Here is a 23,205-nt window from a genome sequence, read left to right on the forward strand (position 1 = left end):
AGCAGAAAAGGGACCTCTCCAAACTGACCTGCAGCTCACTGACCCTGCCTGAGCTCAGGTGCAAACTCATCTGCCCTCTGCTAGGCTGCAAATCCAGCTCCCCTCAGCCTAGCAGAACCAGCAGAGATGGGATGTGAAGATGAAGGCAGCCTGCCTGGGCTCTGGGCATTATTAGGAGCTGTTAACACATCCTGAGAGCAGCTCCTAAATCTCCCAAAACCCAGCCCCACGAACCCCAGCATGGCAGCAGAGTCACATGCATGGCTCTGCCTTCAGGATCAGCTCCAAAAGCAATGGATTTTTAACAAAGATGGAAGGGAATTCAGGGGGAGATCCCAATAAGAAATAAAAATCCAGGACTTTGAAACAGCGCCGGTGAAAGTCAGAGAAGGAGCTAAGAATTACAAAAGCTTTTTGCAGAACTTAAGCAAAGCTTGGCAGGATGAAGAAAACTCAAGTCAAATGAAAGGATTAAAATTGTCTATAAAACGAGCACTCCTCATCACTGCAGTGAGGAACCTGAATATAAAAGCAAGCCTAAAGGAAGGGGAAACTGATGTAATTTTCCTCGATGAAAGAAACTGAAAACAGAATAAACACAGGAACAGCTGATCTTAAAAATGAAAAATTAAAGTAATAAAAACCCAACACGCCGTATTTCAAAGCAACGGTCTTGCAAGTCATGCAAAGGCATAATACATAGAATTAGATCTAGTTCTCTGGCTCAGCACTTAGTGAATATTTGGTGTCTCAGAGCTTTCATAGATACTATGGAATGGGCTATAATTTCTCTGCTTCCCAGCAAATAAAGAATGATAATTTTAATTCCCTGTAGCTCTTGATGTACTTTGTTTACCATGCAAAAAGAGCAGCTACAGATGCTTAATAAATTTCCTCCACAAAATTCTGCATGAAATAAGAGACCTTTCTACAGAGACTTTATCTCACCTTTTTCCTTAAGAACACAATTTTAATGGGACAGATTCCAGAAAGCAAATAATGCACATTTTTGCACTTGGACATTTAGTACACCTCTTGGTTTGGAAACAGCAAACTCTGGCAGTTTGGGCTGTGCAGCCAAGGTACTCCCAGGTACTCACGGGGGTTCCTCCATGGGCCTCCACTCAACATCGTGGTACAGGTGCTGCACATTCTTCAGCCACTCCCTGAGGATTGCTGTGGTGTTGTCAATGTTGTGGTCAGTGGCTGCCCTGGCAAATCAAGAGCAAAGGAAGCATGTTAGCACTACATTTGTGACTTTGCCTAAATCCCTGCTTTACCAGGGAGTGCTCTGTCCAGTCCAGCCACCAAGAAAGACAAGACATGCAGACAAGGTTTAACTCCAGCTGGTAACTGAGTACCACCACTGTGGAAAGGGGAAAGGAACAAAGTCTGTGGGTTGAGATAAGAACCATTAATGAACTGAAACAAATTACTAAAATGTGGCATTAGTGGAGGGAAGGGACACAGTGCTTGCTGAAGAATGATGTTTTTTCCCTCAGGGTTGAGCTGAACAGACTGTAAGAGGAGGCACAGATTCACATCCCTGACAACAATCCCATGGAAATGCTCCCACAGGGGCCACACACTGCTCTCTGTCTGGGATGCTCAAGCCTTCAGGTCACAGGACGAGTGAGCCAAGTCCCATCCCAGCTGCTCCTCCCAGCTGCCTTCCCTGGGACCAGGGCTTTGCACACCCAGCATAGGGCTGTGTCAGATCTCACCGCAAACTCCTGTCAGTGAAAGGGCTGCTCATTTTTCCTAGCTGGAATGGGCAGGAAAGCACAGTCCCACGGCAGAGCTCAGCAAGCTCCACTGGGAATTTATAATCCCTTCATATTCCTCTGAGAGTATAAATAGTCCCACAAGGTTTGGTGCAGACAGTAAAGAGTGTGAAACATCACTGAGGGGAGGTTGCTGGAAGCTCTCCATAACTGCTATACATTTCTTGTTTCATCCTCCAGCTCCAGAGACCCAAAGGCACTTACCAGAATATCCTCCACCTTACTCAAAGCCAGAGCTCCCTGTAGCCAGGGGACGACCTGTGGAAAGGAGCCACATCCCAGACCCTACAGCTACTCCAAAGCTATTTCAGGAAAATACCTCCACTCCAAATCACCCTATGTCCCTAGAGATGATAACCACAACATGAATCCTTTTCAGTTTGTACAACAGGAACATACCATTCCCATGGGGTTTAGCCTGCTTTAAAGTAAAAAAGAACCAAGAACTTGGATTTTCAGTTTATTTATAATCAGAACACCATGATCATTTAAGCCAGGAGGCTTATTTTTTGAATATTTATTCATGTCTGCTGAAACAATAAATAGTGAAAGTTCAGCAAGCGTTAGAGGCTGATTCCTGTGTCATTAACTGTTCTTCTGTGACAGAGCAAGGCTGGGCTTAGTCATGGCTTCAGGGCTTGCCTTTGACCAAGACCTTGGCTCATGCTGCACTGTAGATCTAGCCTGCAATGATGTTTGAACTGGACTAAAACAGTCACAATGCTGACTTGGTGTCAAGTCCAACTTGCTCCATGTGTTTTATGGATGAAGCTCATCCCCTGGAGCCCATTTTCACACACTTCTTTGGGCTCCCACAGCCACCAATGCATTTCACAGGTCTCATTGTTTTCCTTCCATGTTCCACCTGCACAGTCAGCGAACAGCTCCAGAATTCCCAAAATACCAGAGAACTGGGGAAATGGCTTCTTGTTCATGGTCATCGCTGGAGCTGCAGTAGCACCAAGAATGTGGCACTGGGGCACACTGAAATTTGGCATCACACAAACATGGCTGAGAAGACAGTGGCCACCCTGGGGAATGTCACAGCTCATCCCAAAATATCCTCTTTTCCAGGTCCAGACCAGCCTTAAGGACCATGAAGACCCTGTAAAGTAAGCACATAGCTCTCACAGAAGTCCATGTGCCTCTTTCCCTCAGCAAGCCTCATCCCATTCTTTCTAACCTCATTCCAGTCCTTCTAACCTCACATAGTATCAGTAGGGACATATGAAGGGATTTGCTGCAGTCTGGGCAGGGGAAGGGGAAGCTTCAGCTGCAAGCATGTCAAACTAATCTCAGTTTTATGTTGGCTACTCCCATCTCAACCAGGAGATCCTTCTCCATTCAACTTTGTGCAAACAAAAGCCCAAAATGTTTTAGATGGGGAGTTGTTTGCAGGGCAGTGCAACAGAAACCCAGAGCTCTCAAACAAAACACAAATTTCTGTGACAACACGAAAATGTACTCATTCAACCTCAGAGAAAAGGATTACCATGATGGAGAGCTGTTTCCTCAGTTGCTCAGAATTGCTTCATGAAGCCCAAATCTCTGACTAGAAGAAAACTTGAAGGTGAATGGCAGCAACTGGCAGAGTTAGAGGAAGATCTTTGCTTCCCTAAGCACAATTAGGGGGCTGAAGGATGCTCTTCCCATCACATCTGGAGTAGTCCATCCTGCTCCTGGGTAGGACAGCAGGCCCTACCACCCTGGATGGTACCATCAGCCAACATCCTCCAGCCAGAAGCAAGCTGTGTGAATGGGAGCTGAAGGGACCTCTAGATCTACCCACAAGGAATCTGCTGGAAGAAACCAGCATTTTCCAACCCAGACCATTCCATGATTCTATGACTTTACTGCCCAGGCTGTCATGGTGATACACAGAAGGTAAATTCACATCCCAGTAGACCTCTTGAAGACATGGATTAACCAATGCTCTGGCATAAAGGAGGGACAGCTCTTTCCAGGACTATTCACCCAGCAGCATTTTGAAGCCCTAAAGTCCTCAAAGGCAATAAAGTCTGTTCCACCCTGGACAAAACATGCCTTATGACTAGCAGTTTAGCAAACCTTTGTTCTTCCAGCTTTGAGTTAAAAAAACCCAACAAAAAAGACCCAAACCAAACCAACCCCCCAAAAAACCCAAACAACCCAAGTCATTACAAGAGCAGTTATCACTATTAGCTACAGAAAAATTAATTTAAGATTAAACAGGATCAGCACTGACTCCTTTTGTAGTATCTGAGTCCAGTCCACCTTTCCTCCCAGAAAAAAACAGCAGCTCTGGTGCAATAGCACTGTGGAAAAACAGGCACATACTCTGTTTTTCCCTTTTTTTTCCTCTCTCTCTTTTTTATTTTTTTTTTTCCTGAAATGACAACCCCTGCACAAGAAAAACAAGGTAATTAAAATGTGAGCAGGATTTCTCACTGGGAGCAAGAGCTCCTCAAGCCCTGAGAGGCACATCAGGACACTCCATGTTATAAACACTTCCTCTGTAGTGCTCTGTAGCATTTCAAGAAGCCAAGTACACAGCTAAGGCTTCAGTTTGGTTGTGACAACATCTCACACTACAGATACTATCACCTCTTCCCACTTTACTGTCCTGTAAAAGTGTTTTTACTCCATCCTCTTATCCTTACTGGTCAATGATCTGCACTTGACAGGACGAAGAGAGAGGATCACTGTAACCCAGCTCCACTCAGCTCACCAGGAGCATGGCTTGTCCACATGGCCCTTAGACTAAGGCAGTGCCTGGATTTTTGGGTGTATTTTCTGAAAGACAGTTGGTGAGCACAGCGCCATTTTCTGTGTGGGAATCTATCAGCAATATTGTTCACCTGGCATCAGGTTCAAATCCTGTTTTTTGAGCGGATCAGCAACTCCTCTTCCAAGAGCTGATTAAAAACATACAGGATTAATTAAAGAAAGAAGGTCCCCTACAAGATTTACAACCTAAAGCCTGTGCAACACAACGAGGAATAAATGGAGGGAAAAAATTCTAATTCTTCCCACTCTTTTCAGAAAAAGTTTAATAAACAGACCAGAGCATACCTTCAGATGGACACCTCTATTCCAGTAACATGACAGCTTTTTCCACTCAGTTTTAAACCCATTTCCAATAAACAGAAGTTAATTTTTTGAAAAGTTTGAGTGAGAATGTTCATATAGGGGCTTATGTCGACAGAACTACAACCACTTCAATATTTACTCTGGCTTTAACCAGGAGTCATACCATGGACACAAGCCCTCATTGTTCATGCTCAGCAAAATACCCCCTCCCAAAAAAGCCCATGGATCGTGCACAGTGGAAAATCAAAGCATGATGTTAAGCACCTCCTGTTTTAATTAAGTAATGTGAGTAGCAGCATATGCAGAAAACAATTCCATTCACAAACTGCTCATATTTTCAGCTTGATAATGTCTCCTCAAATTATGTTTGCAAGGGGGAGTTAATTTAGGTTTTGATGGTTGTTCTCTTTTCCTCCCCAAAAAGGGAATTAAAAATAACAATCTCCCTTTTTTACCACTTCACACTCTGGCCTGTTCTCCCAAGCTATTTAGTTCATTTACCTCAGGCACTGGGTCAGAGGAGAAAATTTTCACCTTCACCATCTGTATAGGAAAAATACTAGACAGCATAATGCATCCTGTGTGCTGCTGGCTTGTCAGAGTATGGGGTCATGCTGTGACACAAGCTGAGGCAAACTCCACACCCAGGGCTCTGCAGTAATTTTCCTACTGAATTTAACATTTACCACCTTCTCCCTTTGGCAAGCAGGGTGGGAGGGACAGCTTTGAACAGGGGTCAGTGCTTTACTTTCAAGCAGTGCAGATCTGAGTCAGGACTGGAGGCAGCCAGCTTTCAAAAACGAAAGCTGTAAGAGGCTCCTTTCCCTTTCTGTCAGTGTTTTGAAGACTCCTGGGCTTGAGGAGGGTATTTGGTTCAATCTTCACGGCTGTGAGAGCCAAATCTGGACATCCAGATTTGAGTGGGCCCTGCTCATCTCTCCACTGAGAACATGCAAAGGATAACAGTGGTCAGGAGACTGCTGATGCTGGAGTTGCACTGAAAATGGTTCACAGGAAGAGGATACACTTAGGTGTCCAGGGCTCCTGCTGCATTCTCCACACACTGCAGAACTAAGTAGTGAATGCAACCAAATTCCAGGAAGCCCCATTTCAACTGTCTCCCTTGGTTCCTCTTTGCCTGCAGCCAGGGACTCAATTCACCCATGAGGCTTGCTATGCTATGTGGTCCAATATTGAGCTGCGCTGAAGCAAGAGTCATAGGTTTACCATGTGCCCTAAACCCACAGGGTCTCCTCCAAAGCGAAGCCCAAAGTCAATGTTAGTAGTCAAAGCCTGTTAGTAGATCACTCCTAACAACTGTAACACAGAAACTGGGAACAAAAGCACCAGTACCTCTCCTTGGCCTTTTTCCTGAGAGCTGAGCAGCAATAAAACATTCAGAGAGAGGTTACAGCTCATACACAGTGATGGAGGAAGCACATTTCTGTGTGCTATGTTAAAGAACTTGTGCTAACAGAGGTGCTCAAATGTTCTATGAAAAAGCTCAGCCCTCGGAGCAGGATTCAGCATCTTCCTGAGCACCTTCTGAGCTGAGCCAGCAGCAACAGGCGCTGCATGGGGAACCCAGTGCTCTGGGGAGACTCCTGGGATTTCAGACCCCAGAGCACTGGAAAAATCTGCACCACTTCAACCAGCCCCAGCCACTATTAATAATTTACTCCAGCAATCTCATGTTTTCTACCACAACACTAATGACACAGGATGGGAGTTTTAACCTCCGAATTGTTTAGATCCTGCATAAAAGCCTTTGGCTTTCAGTCTCTTGAGGCAGCCCCAAGAGCTCCCGGTGCAAGTGGAGCTGACTGAGCTCCTGTCACCCAGGCTGCCCTGCTCATGCTGGGTGTGAGATCAGCCCAGCCAAAAATAACTGAGAAAGCAGAGTCCAGCCACAGAGCCCTAATATGAGTCAAACATAAATTTGGATTTAGATTTCCCAAAACAAGTGGTAAATAAAGTAACAGATGAATAATTTCTCCTTACTCTTTTTGTCTGAAAGCTGCCAGGCTTAGGAAACCAAGTCAAAATATAAACCTCCCTGAAGCAGCAGTTTCCACTGTGAGCCAGGGATGAATTACTTTGACTAGAAAACAGCTAGAAGAGACTGGAAGAGAAGGGATGGATCCTAAAGAGTAAGGAAAAAACCTCAAAACAACACAAAAGCAAAACACTTCTGAAGCACAGTAAGAGGGCTTTAACTTCAGCTGTGAAAATGCCTGTTTTTACCACAGATCAAGTCCCTGGAAGTATCCAAGGCGAGGCTGGATGGGGCTTGGAGCAGCCTGGTCTAGTGGAAGGTGTCTCTGCCCATGGCAGGGGGTGAAACAAGACAAGCTTTAAGGTCCCTTCCAACCCAAACCATCTGATTAGTCTATTGTAATGATTTTAAATGGAATTACTGTCAACTACTATGTGTTCTCCTGCCCACGATCTTCTCAAAAAAAGTGATAAATCAAGCAGGGCTCCCTGTATCCTTCCAAACACTCCCCCACCAACAGGCAGATATGGCTCTTGCTCATCCAGCAGAGATTCAAGTAATAGACGATTTTCAGGTCTACCAGCCCTACCTCACACCTGTGAATTTGAGACTTGGTATCTCTAATCTCCCAGGTACCAATAGGATCAGGGATAACACACCATGAGACAGCTCCCAACAATGTAGTCCAGAGACTCTGAATAGATCCAAACCATCTAAATCACTTATTTCAGCACAACTGTGCTCACGCACTTCATTAACAGGGCCTGATCAAGTCCAAAGAACTGTTTAAGCATTTAAATAAGTTGCCAAAATTCAAATGTATGTATAATATTTTTTTCAAATGTATGTATAATATATTTTTGGCTTCATAGGGACTTGGCATTTGTTCTAGGGTTTCTTTAATTAAGGACAGACTTTTGGAAGTACCTTCTTTTGTTTTTTTTATTTTAACTTGGTCCCTGAGCCACCTGGGCCCAGATGGGTGGCAAGAAGCTGCGTGGGAGCGTGGAACCAGCAACATGAGCAGCGCTGTTCCCCAGGCTGGGCAGCTGTACAAGAACAGGACCTCACAGCACAGGAATGCAGCACGCAGGGCTCCCCTCTAACTCTTTCCCCGTGCTCTTCAGCAGCTGTGAATAATGGATTTTGCTGGCAACAGCACTGATTTTAAATCTTCAGTGGTCTTCCAAGTCCAAGTGAATGACTCACAGATGTATGCATGTGCATACTTCTGTACACACCAGGATCTCTGCTCTTTCCATCCTACCTCAAGAAATCACTCATTTTCTTGCCCCTCACTCCCCATGACTGAATCATGGAATCCCAGAATGATTTGAGTTGGAAGGGACCTTCAAACCCATCCCATTCCACCTCCTGCCATGGGCAGGGACACCTTCCATGATCCCAAGTTGCTCAAAGACCTGTCCAGCCTTGGACACTGCCAGGGATGGGGCAGCCACAGTTTCTCTGGGAAATCTGTACCAAGGCCCTACCACCCACATTGTAAAAAACTTCTTTTTTATATCTAATCTAAATCAATCCTTATGGCTCTCTTATGCCAAAAGTAAAAAAATCCCTGTGTAACAGCTTCCCTGGCATCCATGCAATGGGAATTCTCTCACAATGCAAAGGAGGTTCCTGCTGCTTTCCCAATCCCAAGTCCTCTCTCTCTCTCTGTCTTGTTCTAGTTCTCCTCATGCTCACCCTGCTGCTAAGCTTTAAAGAAACAAAAAACCAGCTGCATCTTGTGAGTATTTCCAAGCAGACTTGGCTTCAAGGGAACATGTCCCCTAAGAGAAGCCCAGGAAATCCCATACATGCAGAATCAGGGTGGTGGCTGGCCTCTGAAATCAATTGTTCAAAGGAAGAATTAATTGCAACAGCTGTGTAATTTCAGAAAGGATAGCTTAATCCCAGCAACTAACTCAGACACCAGCTGATGCAGCTGTTTGAGATTAATGCAAGTGTGTAAACCCCTGGGAAGGAACACTGGGATTTAGAACTATTCTTGTCTCTGGTAACAAAAAAATGGATGGGTTTCATATTTAGGTGCTCAGCATCACTGATTTTTCCATGGTAAAATGAATAACATTTTATTGTAACATTGAATATGGACCTGTTCCACATTGCCAAGGGTCCCCCAAAACAGAAACACATGAAAAGCTCTGGTCTCTGCACCAAGCCTGCAGACAGAGCAGTGCAAAGGTCCCAGAGCCAGCCCCACCCCTGGTGAGAACACTCACACCATGGACCACCAGACACCCAGCAGGGAAGGAAGAATAGACCCAAATCCTTTAGTAGCTTGCCTTTTTAACTTATGAGCTTCCCCTCCCCGGAAAGAGTCAGTACAAGTAGCCCTACAAGTACAGTGCCCTACAAGTAGCAGTAAGCACCCAGTGCTTGCCTCCCTGTCCCACACCACCCAACAAGAGCTTTCACAGTTCTACACAGAATCACAGAACCACAGAACTATTGAAGTGTTTGAGTTGGAAGGGACCTTGAACTCATCCCACCCCCTTCCATGAGCAAGGACACCTTCCTCTAGCCCAGATTGCTCCAAGCTCCGTCCAGAGACAAACAGGATTAGTTGAACATAACCAAATTATGTGGGTAAGGCTGGTATATTCCATTCTTCCAAACTGTTTAAGAATGTATCCTTACAGGCAAGGTATTTTTAAGAACTCTTGACTTAAAATATGACTTCATTACAAATCAGTTTTCATTCTAAACATCCTACAAGACTAAAAGTAATTTCAACACACAGAAACACATTCTTGCTGGAATACTGTATAATTAAATTACTAAAAACAAGTGATTTTTCATCTCTTGACCAGTGCTGGCTGAAAGAAACAATATAAGCAATTAGGGAACAAAAAAAGAATATATTAATCCACATCATTAATTAGGAGTTCAAGCAGCAATAAGAAACACGCCAAGCTAATTCTGGAGCAAAGGACAATTTCTTTTACCAACTGAGAATATGCTCTGTGATCTGGAAGCTAGCAGGATGTTCTGTGTGACACTGGAGACCTTTACACAGTAACTGACCCTTTCATGTGAAAATTTTGCTGATAGGCAACAATAAAGCCATTCTTCACAAAACTCGTCAGACAGCTTTTTTTTGAGGCCATCACAAACCTAAAATAACAGAATAAGAGAACAAGAAGAGCAAAATGAGTGCCAGCAACAGTGCTGTCTAAGATGAACCCCAAATTTAGCATTTGGGGAAGAGATCCAAAAGGATTTGGAGTAGAGAAATTTAAGAATAGGCCACAAACTGCTCTTCCAACAAACAAAGTGGCAAAGGATACCTGGCTATCCAAAAGGATTTTGCCGCTGGAGAGAGAAAAACAGCTATGTTTAGAAGGGTAGGAGATGCTCAGTGTTAAACAGTTAATGAAGATCAACACTACTCCATATTTTCACATCAGACTCCCTAGAACTTTCAGTCTTTATCCACAGCTTGATGCAAAGGTCATTGAAACAGATCTCTTTCCCCTGTAGCTCTCTTCAGAACACAGCTCACCAGCCTCCAGCTCGCTAGAAGGGCTGAAGGAAGCCCTTCACTGAGTAATTCACAATTTTTGTTAGAAGGCTTTCAACAACACACCTGTGCAGACCCTGCAACAGGACTGCCACCCCAACAGGTCTGTTTGAGGTCAGCTCTGAAGTCAGGGTGGATCTGCATCCACACTCTGTGCTTCTCCAGTGGACCAGGAATAACTTTGTTGTTGCTGCAGGCTGAATAGGACTGTCAACAGGACAAGAGCAAGCCCTCCAGAGCTTTCTCCAGCAGGCTGCTACCTGCCTACATACTCAGGTGCACAGAGATCCTTAAGAAAACCTCGACAGTAAAGCATTTGGTATATGCATGATGACTGCTGAAAAAATGTGGCACAAATGCTGGCAGACACCTTCCAGCTCAGCAGGGCTGGATGTGTACATCCAGGGATATGCTCACTAAATAAGAGCTTGAAAAATGCCACCCTTGTAGGCTTTGCAGTCATTTTGCAGGGTCCACACTAGATCTGCAGAGCTGACCTGCATGCTTTTCTATGCCCACTTCTGAGAAGGCTCCTTTGATCAACAAAGAATATGCTGAGCTTGAAGGGACCCTCAGGATCATCCAGTCCAACCCTGTCCCTACACAGACATCCCTATAATCCTACCCTGTGCATCCCTGAGAATGTTGTCCAAATGCTCCTGGAGCTCTGGCAGTCTTAGGGCTGTGCCCACCCATTCCCTATGGAGCCTGTCCAGTGCCCCAGCACTCTTTGGGGAAGAACTTTTCCCTGAGCTCCAGCCACTTCCTCAACTCCTGTTACTGGTCACAGAGAGTGAAGAGCTCCGTACTTGCTCCTCTCCTTCCCCTTGTGAGCTGTATAGTCAGAGAAAGCTGAGGTCCACATGTGCCCCACCAGTACATGCCCATTCCACCACAATAACAATCTGCCCTTGCTCACAAAGGCCTGGAAAGGGGAATTAGAGGCAGGAAGAAAGTCTGGACTCAGACAAGGTCTCAAGCTCAGGACTGCCCTAGTGCAGCAGCCTCACCACAGAGTCACCCAGTGCAATCCCAGCAATGCATCTCAGGAGCATCCCAGCAACTCCCAGCAGGTTGGGACAGCTCCTTAGCACTCCTAATGAGCCCAGCCTGAAGCATTATATTCCTGATGCACCACCCTATGGGAAAGTAGAATTGCAAAGACAGCAACACACATTAGAGGATATTTGGCTGAAGGACTCTTGGCCCTGCGTGTAAGCTGTGCCCCAAGAGAGTGAGGGGGCCAGCCCTGGGCTCCCCCATCTGCTGGCAGCACACACACACAGGGGTGTCTGCCCATGCCTTCCCTGCTCCGGTGCTGGAGCTGCTCATAGAAATGAGCTTGGCCAAGCCCACACTACTAACAATCCCCTGGCTAATTTGCACTCAGAAATATGACTCTGCACTTCTCCATGAAAGGGCTCACTGTCTGAGCACAGAGAGGGCTGCAGCAGGAGCATGTACCAGATGAATGGATTGTTACAGATGCATGGAGAAATCCCAGTGCCGCCATCAACACACACAGGGTTGCTGTCAATCCAACAGCTCTTTCTGCCATGCTCTCACATAGGGAGATATGCCAAGTTTAAAGGTTTGGACCTTGAGAGAGAGCTCCAGACTTGCCCTGCACAGGCAAAAGCAATTAGAACAATTTAAGTTTTTTCTCACTGCTTATTCAGGGTAACTCTTTCCACCCCAAGGATCTGCAATGCTCCCACCAGGAATGGATGATACAGAACACAGACCAACCCAGTAAGAAGGGTAATTCCATCCCTGCACCCAGAGCTGATTACCCTCAGGGTGTGTTGTACCAGCTATCTCACCTACCAATGTTGCCCAGAGCTGTGGCTGCCCCATCCCTCAAAGTGTCCAAGGCCAGGCTGGACAGGGCTTGGAGCAACCTGGTGTAGTGGAAGGCGTCCCTGCGCATGGCAGGGGTTGGGACCATATGGGCTTAAAGGTCTGTTTCAACCCAAAGCCTTGTGATTACAGAAGCAGACAAAGTCACCAAGACTTTTTCCAAAGGAATTTAACCTCAGGGTAGCTTAAGAACTATAGTTTTCAAACTGTGATCAGCAGATGTCTGAAAACTAGTTCTACTTTGCTTGTGAAAGGTAATAAAAAAATCTGTCATACCCAAGTCAAAGTTTGCTATGCTGCACAGGAAAAACATGTTGGGTTTACACTCAGCCAGTGGAATACCATTCCCTTTTCAGTGCTGCTGGAAGGTTCAGAGCCAAAATCTCCCCAGGATCAAGACCGCCTGCTAAAACCTCACTGTGTGATCCCCAGCACTGTCTCAGCAGGCAGCACAATGAGCTGTCTGTGCACCCAGAAACTCACGGAGCTTTAGACATTAAGAGTAACTTCAGCTTATTCTTACAGAGCAAGATAACAGGGCCAAGGCTGGCACAGACACATCATAAACACTCCTGTTCTCCTCAGCAGGCTGTGAATTACTGGCTGCTTGCAGGAAAACTGGGCAGCTTTAAGGACGATAAAATCCCAGGTGTTTATAACATGCAGTAAGTACAGACACAGAGGAATAGAGACAGAAGTAAATTTCTAGACTGCTTCTTCTACAGCTTCTGTATAAGCAAGTCAGTTACCTTTGGGATGAAAAACGTTAGCACAGAATCTGCTTTCAAATTGCAGTCAAGAGGTACAGCAAGAAAAGTCAACCATGGGTCTGTAACAAATTCTTCACAAGGAGAAGAGCTGCCATGTTTTACATTTTGTATCTCACAAGGGACCCAGGCACTGCCCTAGACCACAGCAGGCCTGCAGGCAGGCTGACCTTCCTTCTGCTGCTGGAGCACCTCCTCTTCTAAGCCCTGGGGCTGTCCCAAGGAGCAGGCAACCCCACTGCTGTACAGGGGTTTCTAACATGAACCCCTGGACTGGTAATTCAGCACCACAAGACAAGAATCACAGAAAGAACCTTTGGAGGTCATCACGCCCCCCTTCATCTAGCAGGGCCACCAAGACCAGGTTGCCCAAAATCACGTCTGGACGGTTTTTGAATGTTTCCAAAGATGGAGATGCCTTTCTCTAGTGACCAGTGATAGGACATGAGAAAACAGAGTGAAGCTGCACTAGGGGAAGGTCAGGTTGGACTATTAGAAAGGTTCACTGAGAGGGGTGTCACTGGAACTGGCTCCCCAAGGGAAGCCATGTCACCAACCTTGTCTTGAGTTCCAGGAGGTTCTCAGTGAAGGTCTTTGTCACACAGTTTTAGATAACACTGTTAGGAGCAGGGAGTGGGACTTCATGACCCTTATGGGTCTTTTCCAACTCAAGGTATTCTGTAATTCTATTCTGTAATTCTGTTTCTGCAGGGATCAGTCAAGTCTGCAGGCAAGGGAAAGGTTATCCTCACTCTTACAGCCATACCACTGTGTCCATTAAGTCTTTTCCCATCTTAATGATTCTATGATTCAAGGCTTTGTCTAGAGCAGAGCATGAGGTGAGGCAACGATTGATCTGTCCATGGCCAGCCTGCCCCCTCACCATGCAGCCCAGCTGTCCTGGGCATCCCAGCTAGCCTCTGAGCCAAGAACAAAGAAACAAGAACACACTGGTAGAAATCAGGAGAAATGCTGGTCCAAGAACTCTAGGTGAATGCTGGGGAGAGCACAGCTCCACAGCTCAGACATGGATCCAAACCTATGGGCTCCAGGTGGCATCTCACACACAAGTCACATCACAACCAATAAGAAATTTGCATTATGGATCCCACTAAACACTGTCACCTGCTGAGGCTTGTTCTTAAGTCACTCAGGTGCATGGCTGATGGGAAGCCAGAGAATCCTAAATAGCTTGGGTTGGAAGGCGCCTTTAAAGCCCATCCAGTGCTACCTCCTGCCATGGGAAGAGACACAAGGGCTTGGAGCAACAGGACACAGGGAATGGCTTCCCACTGCCAGTGGGCAGGGTTACATGGGATATTGGGAAGGAATTGTTTCCTGAGAGGGTGGTGAGGCTGCCCCATCCCTGGAAGTGTCCAAAGCCAGGTTGGACACACCATGGAGAAACCTGGGATAGTAGAAAGTGTCCTCATCCATGGCAGGGAATGGGACTGGATGAGCTTTAAGATCACTTTCTGTGATCTTCCATAACATTGCACTCACCACCCAGGTTTTAGGGACTTACTCATGCCCCCTTTGTGGACCTAATTAATTCAGGCCCCGTTTGTAAGCACTTCAATGGCTCCAGGAAGCTCAGGCTCTTCACCACACTATCTTTACTGCACTGTTAAACTGAGATTGACGTTTGAGGCCTGACCTTCCTTCTGTGTCCATCTTCTAAGCAATTTGCAGACCCTACTCTTCACCACCTGCACAAAACATGGTCCCCCCCACCACCCAAGCATGCAGCGGTTGTGTGAGACACCAGCCAGGGTGATGCCCAGAGTGCAGCTTGCTCCACTCACACTCCACAATGTAGCACAGACAGAGGATAAAGCACCTGAGTTAGTCACAGACTCAGGAATGTCAGATTTTTGCCTTTTCAAGGATCATCAGAGCTTCAGAAAACACCCATGAAAAGTAACCCAGACAGAAACACAAAACTCATTTATTTAATCTCCCATATCCTGGGATCAAGGAATCAGCAACAAAAAATCAGAACTAAAGTGTCAACACTGGAGATCCAACCAGCTTTTTCCTCTCAAAAATCAGCAATTTAATAACCGGACCAAAACATAATCCCTGCAAAACCTACAAGACACACCTACAACACAGAGTATTTAACAACATCAGACCAGACACTCCTGCTCCAGACATTCCCCTGCTCCACTGCAAATTCAAAGCACACAAACACAGCAGGTTTCATTACCCTCTTCCTGGCACAGGTTTCCCTTGGCATACAGGAATTTATGCCAAACTTTGCTTTCACCAACACAAAACTAACACACTCATCAGTGAGTTATTTTAGAGTTAGACTTTGCTGAAGCCAGCACAGAACTTGAGACTTCATAATTTCAGCCTAATTTTCCTCAAGTAGCCAGCTACCCTGGAAAACAGAGGTTCTCTGAATTGCATGGAATGGTACACTGTTTGAAAATAAATGGATTACATCATATTTGCTGGCAAATGGCTGAAAATGTTTTATACATAATTAAGAGAGTAGAAAAACAACCACTGCAGCCAAGCAGGTAAAAATATACTCAATGTTTACAGATGAAGTAGAGAGTTTTCCTGGCCATAATTTTGTCCATCCCATTTCAGATGAAGAAACAGCTGAAAAGATGACAACCTCCTGTGTTGACAGGAATCTGAGTAAGAGGGGACAGAAAACAACAAACACCACTCTGCTAGGATGAAATAATGAATTTATCAACTAAAATCTTCTGAAGTTTTTCCAGATAGATTTTATAGTGTTCTTGCTTTGAACAGCTAAGTGTACTCATCCGCAATGTACCTCTGGGAATGAGGCAATGTGAATCACAGAGGCCATGCCCAGAGGCCCTCAAAACCCACACCAAGGGTCTCAACCTTGCACTGAGACAGCACTATAGCTTCATTTTACAGAGAGAGAAACAAAACCAAAAAGATTAATGGATTTTCACAAGTCACAAAAAAAGGAGTGGGTGTCAGGTTAGGAATGATAAAATAACCTAACTTTCCTTCCAAAATATACACTGAAATAAACTACAGATATTCAGCTTTTGTAGAGCAGTTTACTTAGCACATTCACAGAGTACTTGTCAGACTAGTGGTATATTTCTGTCCATGGCAATATCAAGAACAACTTTTCCTCTAAGTTGCTTTTTAAGAAATTCTCACAAACTCACAGACAAAATCCCTCCTCCCATACAGGTATTTTGTCTCCAACACTGGAAAAAAAAAATAACACTCTGAGTTTTTGGATATGGGGGTTCCTGATTTTTAGGGTTTAGAGTTTTAAAGCAGTGAAGCACTAGTACTGGAGAGAAGAAAAAATTAAAAGCTAAGCATTTCTACTTTAAATTCCAAATACTTTGGGGTAGCTAAAATTTCTGGATCTAAATTTCTTCAATTTGTGAGAGGGATACAGAAATGCACACAGTGTCTCCTATGGACACACATGTGCTGGACACGTGGCTGCTGTGGGGTCAACACACAGAAGATACTACAGATGTTAGGGTCAGAACACATTCTCTCTCAGGCAAGACTGGCTGGAATCAAACTGATGGAAAACTGGTGCTGTGTTGATGGCTGACTTATTGCTAAAGGGAAGACAAAGAAAAACAGTGAGGTCTTAACTCTAATCTTGTAAGCTAAAGGCTCTGCAGCCCTCTGTAAGTAATGCTGTACATTTCCCACCCCCAGCTAAGGAAATGGGATCATGAAAACAGAGGGACACTTGGAGGATGGGATTGCTTCCTCTGCAGTACACAACATCACAATTCTCCCTTCTGCTGGTCCGTTCTCTTTGTGTGGATTTCAGGGAGCAATCACTGGACAGGGACAAATCTCAGGGAGAGCCAAGCACTGAAGGCTGCATCAGCAAGTGTGGTGTGGAGAAGAACGCAAATGCACAATTTATCTTTTTAAGGTTTAATCCTGACCACAAATGCACAGTTTGAGGATAGGTAGTATTTTCCCCCATCACTGCCTGGATGCAAATAAAGAGAGGAAATGGGCACTCAGGTCTTTCGGCAGCCAGTTCCTAGGAAATTGGGTAACTGGAAGCCCCGAAAAATGCACATATGCCTTTATTCTGCAGAGCATGGTTCCTAATCATGCTGTTTTCCAATGGGAAAGATTCCCATCTTAGCTATCTCCATTCCAAAGGATGAAGTGCATGAGATAAAGCTAGTTCCAACCCCAGCACGCAGGTGCAGGTGTTGGACTTGACTGTTCCCTCAGGGGACAGGGACATGTCAGGGACATGCTCTAGTCCAGGAGCCCTTGCATGCATCAGAACACTTACCCAGCAGCATGCCCAGCCTGGACATTTCAGCTCCCTGGGGCTCTGACGGAATTTCAAAGACTGGAAAACTGAATTTTTGGAATACCTCAGCACAAGGCATTGCTGTGGTAGGAATGAAAGAGTAGAGAATGTTCAGCTTCAAGGAACCCACAGTCCCTCTGCTGAGCATGTAGGAATCCAGTCCCAGGCTCTCTCTTTGCCAGGGGTAAACACCATCCTAACCCCAATGCCAGCACTGCACAGTGAATAGCAGATAATATGCCACAGCTTCTTATATACTACAGAATATGCACCCCCATACAAAATAACATAGATTGTGTTTGAAGACTTTGGGGTTTACGGAGTTGCAATATATCAGCAGATAAATTGAAATCTAATGGCTTACTTTATTTGCTGAAGCTATTAAGTGTCTTAGGAGTTATGTTCAAAGGTGTTCAACAGATCATTTAATATGATCTACTGCACAGTGCAAGCAAAGCATCAGCTAATGGCCCCATATGGAATTCAAAGATTTAGCAGCACCTGCCTAACCCAAAAAAAAAAACCCAACAAAACAAAAAACTCACCAAAAAAAACCCCAAAAAACAACCCAAACCAAAAACCCAGTGAAAAAAAGCCCACTAAACCTCAACCCAAACAAAATAAAAATACCCCAAAAAACCAAAACCCCAGCACCTTTTAAAAAAAAATTATTTTCATCTGAAACCATCTCAGATCCTTCTTCTGAAGCCTTTCAAATAATCCCTCAACAGCTCCATCTCAAATCCACACAATAGCAGCAACAGATGTGCAACATCAGCTTGCAAGGGAACAGTTGATATATCATAGAAGTATCAGGCCACTAGAGGGATTTCTTAAATACATTAAATAAAGATAGTTCATAGAAAAACAGAGGCTGGTTCTGTCTCCTTTGAGAAATCATTCTGCTCTTAAACTTCTGCCAGTTTATCAGTGGCTGCAGTTGGGTGGAACTCTTAAAAAAGAGTTTCATTAACCTCTTCAGATCATGTAACCCAATACAAGATCTAATGAGCTGAAATCTAGGGTTTTGGGCTCTTTATTTTGGTTTCTTCCAAGTATATTCTTAACTTCTATGCCAGCACAGAACTGGAAGAAATATACCTTTGTTGGGTCAGCAGACCTGGAAGAAATACTTCCTCCTTAGTAGGAAAGGCTGGATGTTTGGTCCAGTTATGTGTACAAACTATTAGATGTTTTCCTTAGCCTCTGGGTTATCCCAGAGGTGTCTTTGTAGTACCCAAGAAGCCACACATCTGCAGGAGCTACAGGAACCTAATCACTGACCGATTACTGCTGGGAGATGTAACACACTATCATTTCTCCTTGGAGATCTCACTCCATTGGAGAGGTAAAAGACCTGAGACACATTTCTCCTCAGCAGATCTCTGTGGGACACTGACTTTATTCTTGCTGTCATCTGTGATTCTGATCCACAAGCTCCACAAGCAACAAGAAGTTCTCCACCTTGCAATAGCGCAACAGAGCAAACCTGAAGGTGAGTAAAGCTCTCCACAGGTAGACTCAACCAACATCACTGCACAATGAATTGGTGAGTGTAGAAAAAACTCCTGCTTAAGCCCAGCCTAGCCCTGAACACATATTCCTGCCTCTCTTAAATCTGCACCACATATACAAAGACAGGCTCATCCAAAAAGCCAGATGGGAAGTTTTTAGGCAAGGCTGCTGGAAAGCACCACTGACAGCAGCTCAATTTTTGCTCTGTGAAACAGAGCTTCCTTCAAGGCTCAGGTATTAGGCAAAAAATCCTGGCAGCAGCCTTCATTTGTATGAAGTCAGAGCAAAATTCTGCCAGTAGGCCATGAGCTCACTAGTCTGAAATAACATCTCATTGACAAGAGTTTTTATGGAAGCAATAATTTGTGTGAAAAATAAAGGGAGAAAGAGGAGTGAGTGTACATTAGGAGTGATAAAACATGTACCACAAACACTTAACTCAGTAACTTAATTTCTGTTTAAAATTACGTATGATAATTTCCATTTAAATCCTGCTTCAAGTAACAAAAAATTGAATTAAAAAGAAATCATAAATCAAGAAACAGTATTCAGCACCAGTGACATTTTCACATTCTAGTCACACACACTGAACTTATTTCAGACTGGTGTTTTGAAAAACTAGTGCAACCATAATCTCTGACAGCCAGAGCCAGAGGCAGAAAATATTTGAGGAGGCAAAAGACCCAAAAGCAATTACTATTCTCTACCAACCAATTTAGAAGAGTCTGGGTAGGCTCCTCCAAAACCCTGGAGCCCATCTCAAAGACAAATAAATGGAAACCCCATCCAGGGCTCTGTACTGAAGGAGCACATGTTATCTGGAGCAAACAGGGGCAGCATCCAGAGACTGATTTATGTGAGTGAGACAAGTAATGCTAAGGGAGTAAGACTGGGAAAAAGGAGCACAGCACTGGGCTACAGCTCTGTTGTTCCAAGAACTGGTTGTGCTAAACCAGATACAAACAACACAGAGCAGTTTGTCCAGCACATGGAGTGCTTGGTCCCTACCAGTAGCTGGCTCTTCTGAACCTCCAGGGCCTGAATAACCTGCTTGTATCTCAGTCTACAACATCTCAGAACTCCCAACCCCAACCCTCACCTAAAATGTCCTGTGTGGCAAAAAGGAACAGAAAGGATTCACCTCTACCAACCCCCATCTGAAAGTGCTGAAGGAGTTGCAGCCATGCCAAACTAGAAGCTATCGAGTTCCAGTCACTAAAAGTACAGAACTCTAGCTAAAGTACTTAGAGAAACCCTCTGCACATGCTAAAAGAGAAAAAATGCTATCCAGCCAAGTCAACACCAGTCTGCTTCCCAAGTCTGCCAGCCTGCAGATTCCACCAGAAAATTCACATATCCAAGTCTTACTCCTCACCACAACCCTCTAAGGAATCCCAGTTCAATCCAGGGACATCACAAGGTCCTATCAGACACTCCACTCTCATCAGCCCTTTTCTTCATCAGTAGCATCTGCAGAAGAAACTGGAGTTCTCAAACTCTTCCTGCTCCCAAGACCTAACCTCATTTTAACCCCTTGGGCAGCAAGGGATCATGTCCATAAGACAGGAGATTATCTGACCTTGCTCCCTACTGACACCACTACTCCTCCTGACTTTTTAAGACTGTACAGTCCATCACTAAAACAGATCCTTGAATATTTAGATTTCCAAATCTGAAAGCTATTCCAGCGATATTTCCCACTGGTAATTCTAGCCAATTGTACCCAAGAATCCAGGAGAAATAAAATGCAGGCCAGTAGTTCCTGAAGACACTAAAACTCCTTTTAATCCTTCAGCTTACAGAAAAGAGAAATAGCTTGCCCTCTACTGATTTTGCAAAATGAAAACATAAATCTTTACCCTAATCATGCAGTTCTTACGATGACTTTTTTAATTAGGATTTTTGTTAGTCTAGTGTAGTGACTTTTGCATGTAACTGCTGTGCTTTTCACTGAATTGAAAATATTTTTGTCATTGTCTTTATGAGTTATGGTGTTAATTACAAGTTCTGGTTAAACTACAGGAATGTACATGTTGTCTTCATTTAAGAAGAATTTGCAGGAGTAAAAACACACCCTCAATGAACCATAAGGGGGGCTCCCAGCATTAGGGCGCAGTGACCAAGAACACACTCCAGAACAACCCAAGGAAAATGCAAAACATCTCCCTGGAGCAGTTCAGCCAAGGACAGAGCTCAGCACCTGCTCTGCTCCCACAGCACACACCAAACCACATTTCAATCTCACTTACATACTTGGTTTTTCTGGTTCTCTTTTAGATGCAAAGAGGATGTAACATTCCTGCTTCCTCATGTGAACTGAGGAGCGCTGATGATTGATAGAGAGAAGAGTCTTGCTGCAAAGCTTTACAGGTCATGTAAAGCTCTTTGCCTCCTAGACATAAATTGTAGAAACAGAACACATCTCTCACAGCTTTTCCTATCCAAAATCACACTTCCTAGCTAACATCTTTTTACAACTTGCCTGAAGCAGGCTTTTGGTTACCTAATGTCCAGCTACAGGAACTTCCTTAAATTCACTTGGCTGAAGTGTGGTAGGGAATAATTCACATATCTGAGCTAAAAAACAGAGGAAAAAAATCAACCAACCAACCGAAAAAACAAAACAACAAAGGGTTTGCATTTGTCAGAGTTTTAACGTTTACCTTCCTTGTCACAATTAGCAGGAATGCTGGAAAACAGCCTTTTCCTCCAATCCTGAAATGGTCTGGGTGAGAAGGACACTTTAAATGTCACCCAGTCCAACCTCCTGCAAAGAAGAGATACATCTTCAACCAGACCTCCAGGGTGCCCAGAGCCCCATCCAACCTGACCTTAAATTTTCTCAAGTACCTTGTAAGGACAAGAATGATTGAGGAAATAACTCAAACAACCTTAAATTCTCATTCTACCCTCAAAGGTACAACGTAGCACCCATTTTAAGAACAGCTGCTGAGCCAGCAGCAAAACCAAGGTTCTGACCTGCTAACTGAAAAGGTAAACACCTGCAATCAGCTTCAGGATATAAACTAACCCTCCACAGGTAATACAATCTCACTGTTGCTACTGGGCAAAATTCAAACCAGGCTGCAACCACACATAACCTTCCCTCTGCAGAGACATCAAAGCAGCAAAACTAAGTAAACGATCCTTTCAGAATCAAGGGAAGCCTGTACTCTGTGTGAGGAACAGAGAAAAAAACATAATTATAAATCATGTTCTTCCTCACAGGAAAAAAATCTTTAAAAAACCGAAACAAAACACCAAACCAACACACAATTCCCTTTTGGAGCTGAAGCCTTACAAAACTGATGTGAAAAAGCTTAAATGAGCCCTACCATGGCACTGTAGTTTACATAGACTCCCACTATCTTCTGCTTCAGCATGGATTTAGATCCTCATGAGCCTCGAAATCCTGATCAAGATCTGCTTAATTTAGAACAAGTATGTAATTCATATCAGTCCATCCAGACAGAATTAATTGTAAATAGCTGGAAATCTATTAATTCCATGTATTACAACCACTCAGGCACCATGGATGATACAAAGATCTCATCAACATCTATGTTTTAATAAATCTCTGGAAAAAGAGCAAAGGCAGACTTTGGTGAAGGCATATTTCCATCCCAAAACCACATTATCAGCTTTTATGCTGTTTTACCTGATTCTATACAGTTAGTTACATGTTAGTAAGGGGGAAAAACATACTGACAACTTAAATGGTCAGAATGAATGCAGCCTTCACTCCTGAGGAAGATTTCACTTCCCAAAATGTCTAACAGCAACCTTAAATAAGCAACCACTTCTGCCAAAGAAATATAAGAAATTCTGCTTTACAGACCATTAACATAATTTCAGTCCTCTGCAGTGAATTCAGTCTAGTACAAAATTTAGCCTTTTTTCAGCAGTGCCACATCATGTCAAGACAAGGAACAATGTACTATGTTGCAAACCTTTATCACAACCTAAGTGGTTTGCGTAAAATTTTAATGACTGAACTCCATTCAAAAGTATATACCAGATCCATAGTCAGATGGAAAAAGTTTAAAATCAACATGTTGTTATTAGGCCCCCTGTCAACTTTTCCAGAAAGAAAATTTGAGTCATTTTACAGTAACAAAAGTTCTCTGGTCCAAGGACAAAAGATAGAGATATATAGACAAATGCATGTGCCTGCACACACAACCAAAACTAGTAATTTCATGCCTAAAAATTGGATTCAGGCACTGTATGAGGCAAATTGTACACAAAAAAAGGAAATTGTGGGTTTTTTTAACTGATGAGCTTATTAGCAGTACCACATGCCAGTATGAAAGAGCTGGGCATTTTACAGAAGAGGGCGAAAAATCCACTTCATAGAGACC

The 23,205-nt window shown here is 44.1% G+C and overlaps 1 protein-coding gene across 1 annotated transcript in view; it reads right to left on the minus strand.

The window, feature by feature from the left end:
* Nucleotides 1–23,205, minus strand: part of COLGALT2 (collagen beta(1-O)galactosyltransferase 2) — a 46,044-nt gene that overhangs the window by 15,940 nt on the left and 6,899 nt on the right. Inside the window, exon 2 of the mRNA XM_058843377.1 lies at nucleotides 1,101–1,211. Within this exon, the coding sequence (XP_058699360.1) occupies nucleotides 1,101–1,211 (111 nt within the window). The remainder of the gene's footprint in view (nucleotides 1–1,100; nucleotides 1,212–23,205) is intronic.

The sequence above is a fragment of the Poecile atricapillus genome, chromosome 7, assembly GCF_030490865.1.
Source record: "Poecile atricapillus isolate bPoeAtr1 chromosome 7, bPoeAtr1.hap1, whole genome shotgun sequence".
Classification (NCBI taxonomy): Eukaryota; Metazoa; Chordata; class Aves; order Passeriformes; family Paridae; genus Poecile; species Poecile atricapillus.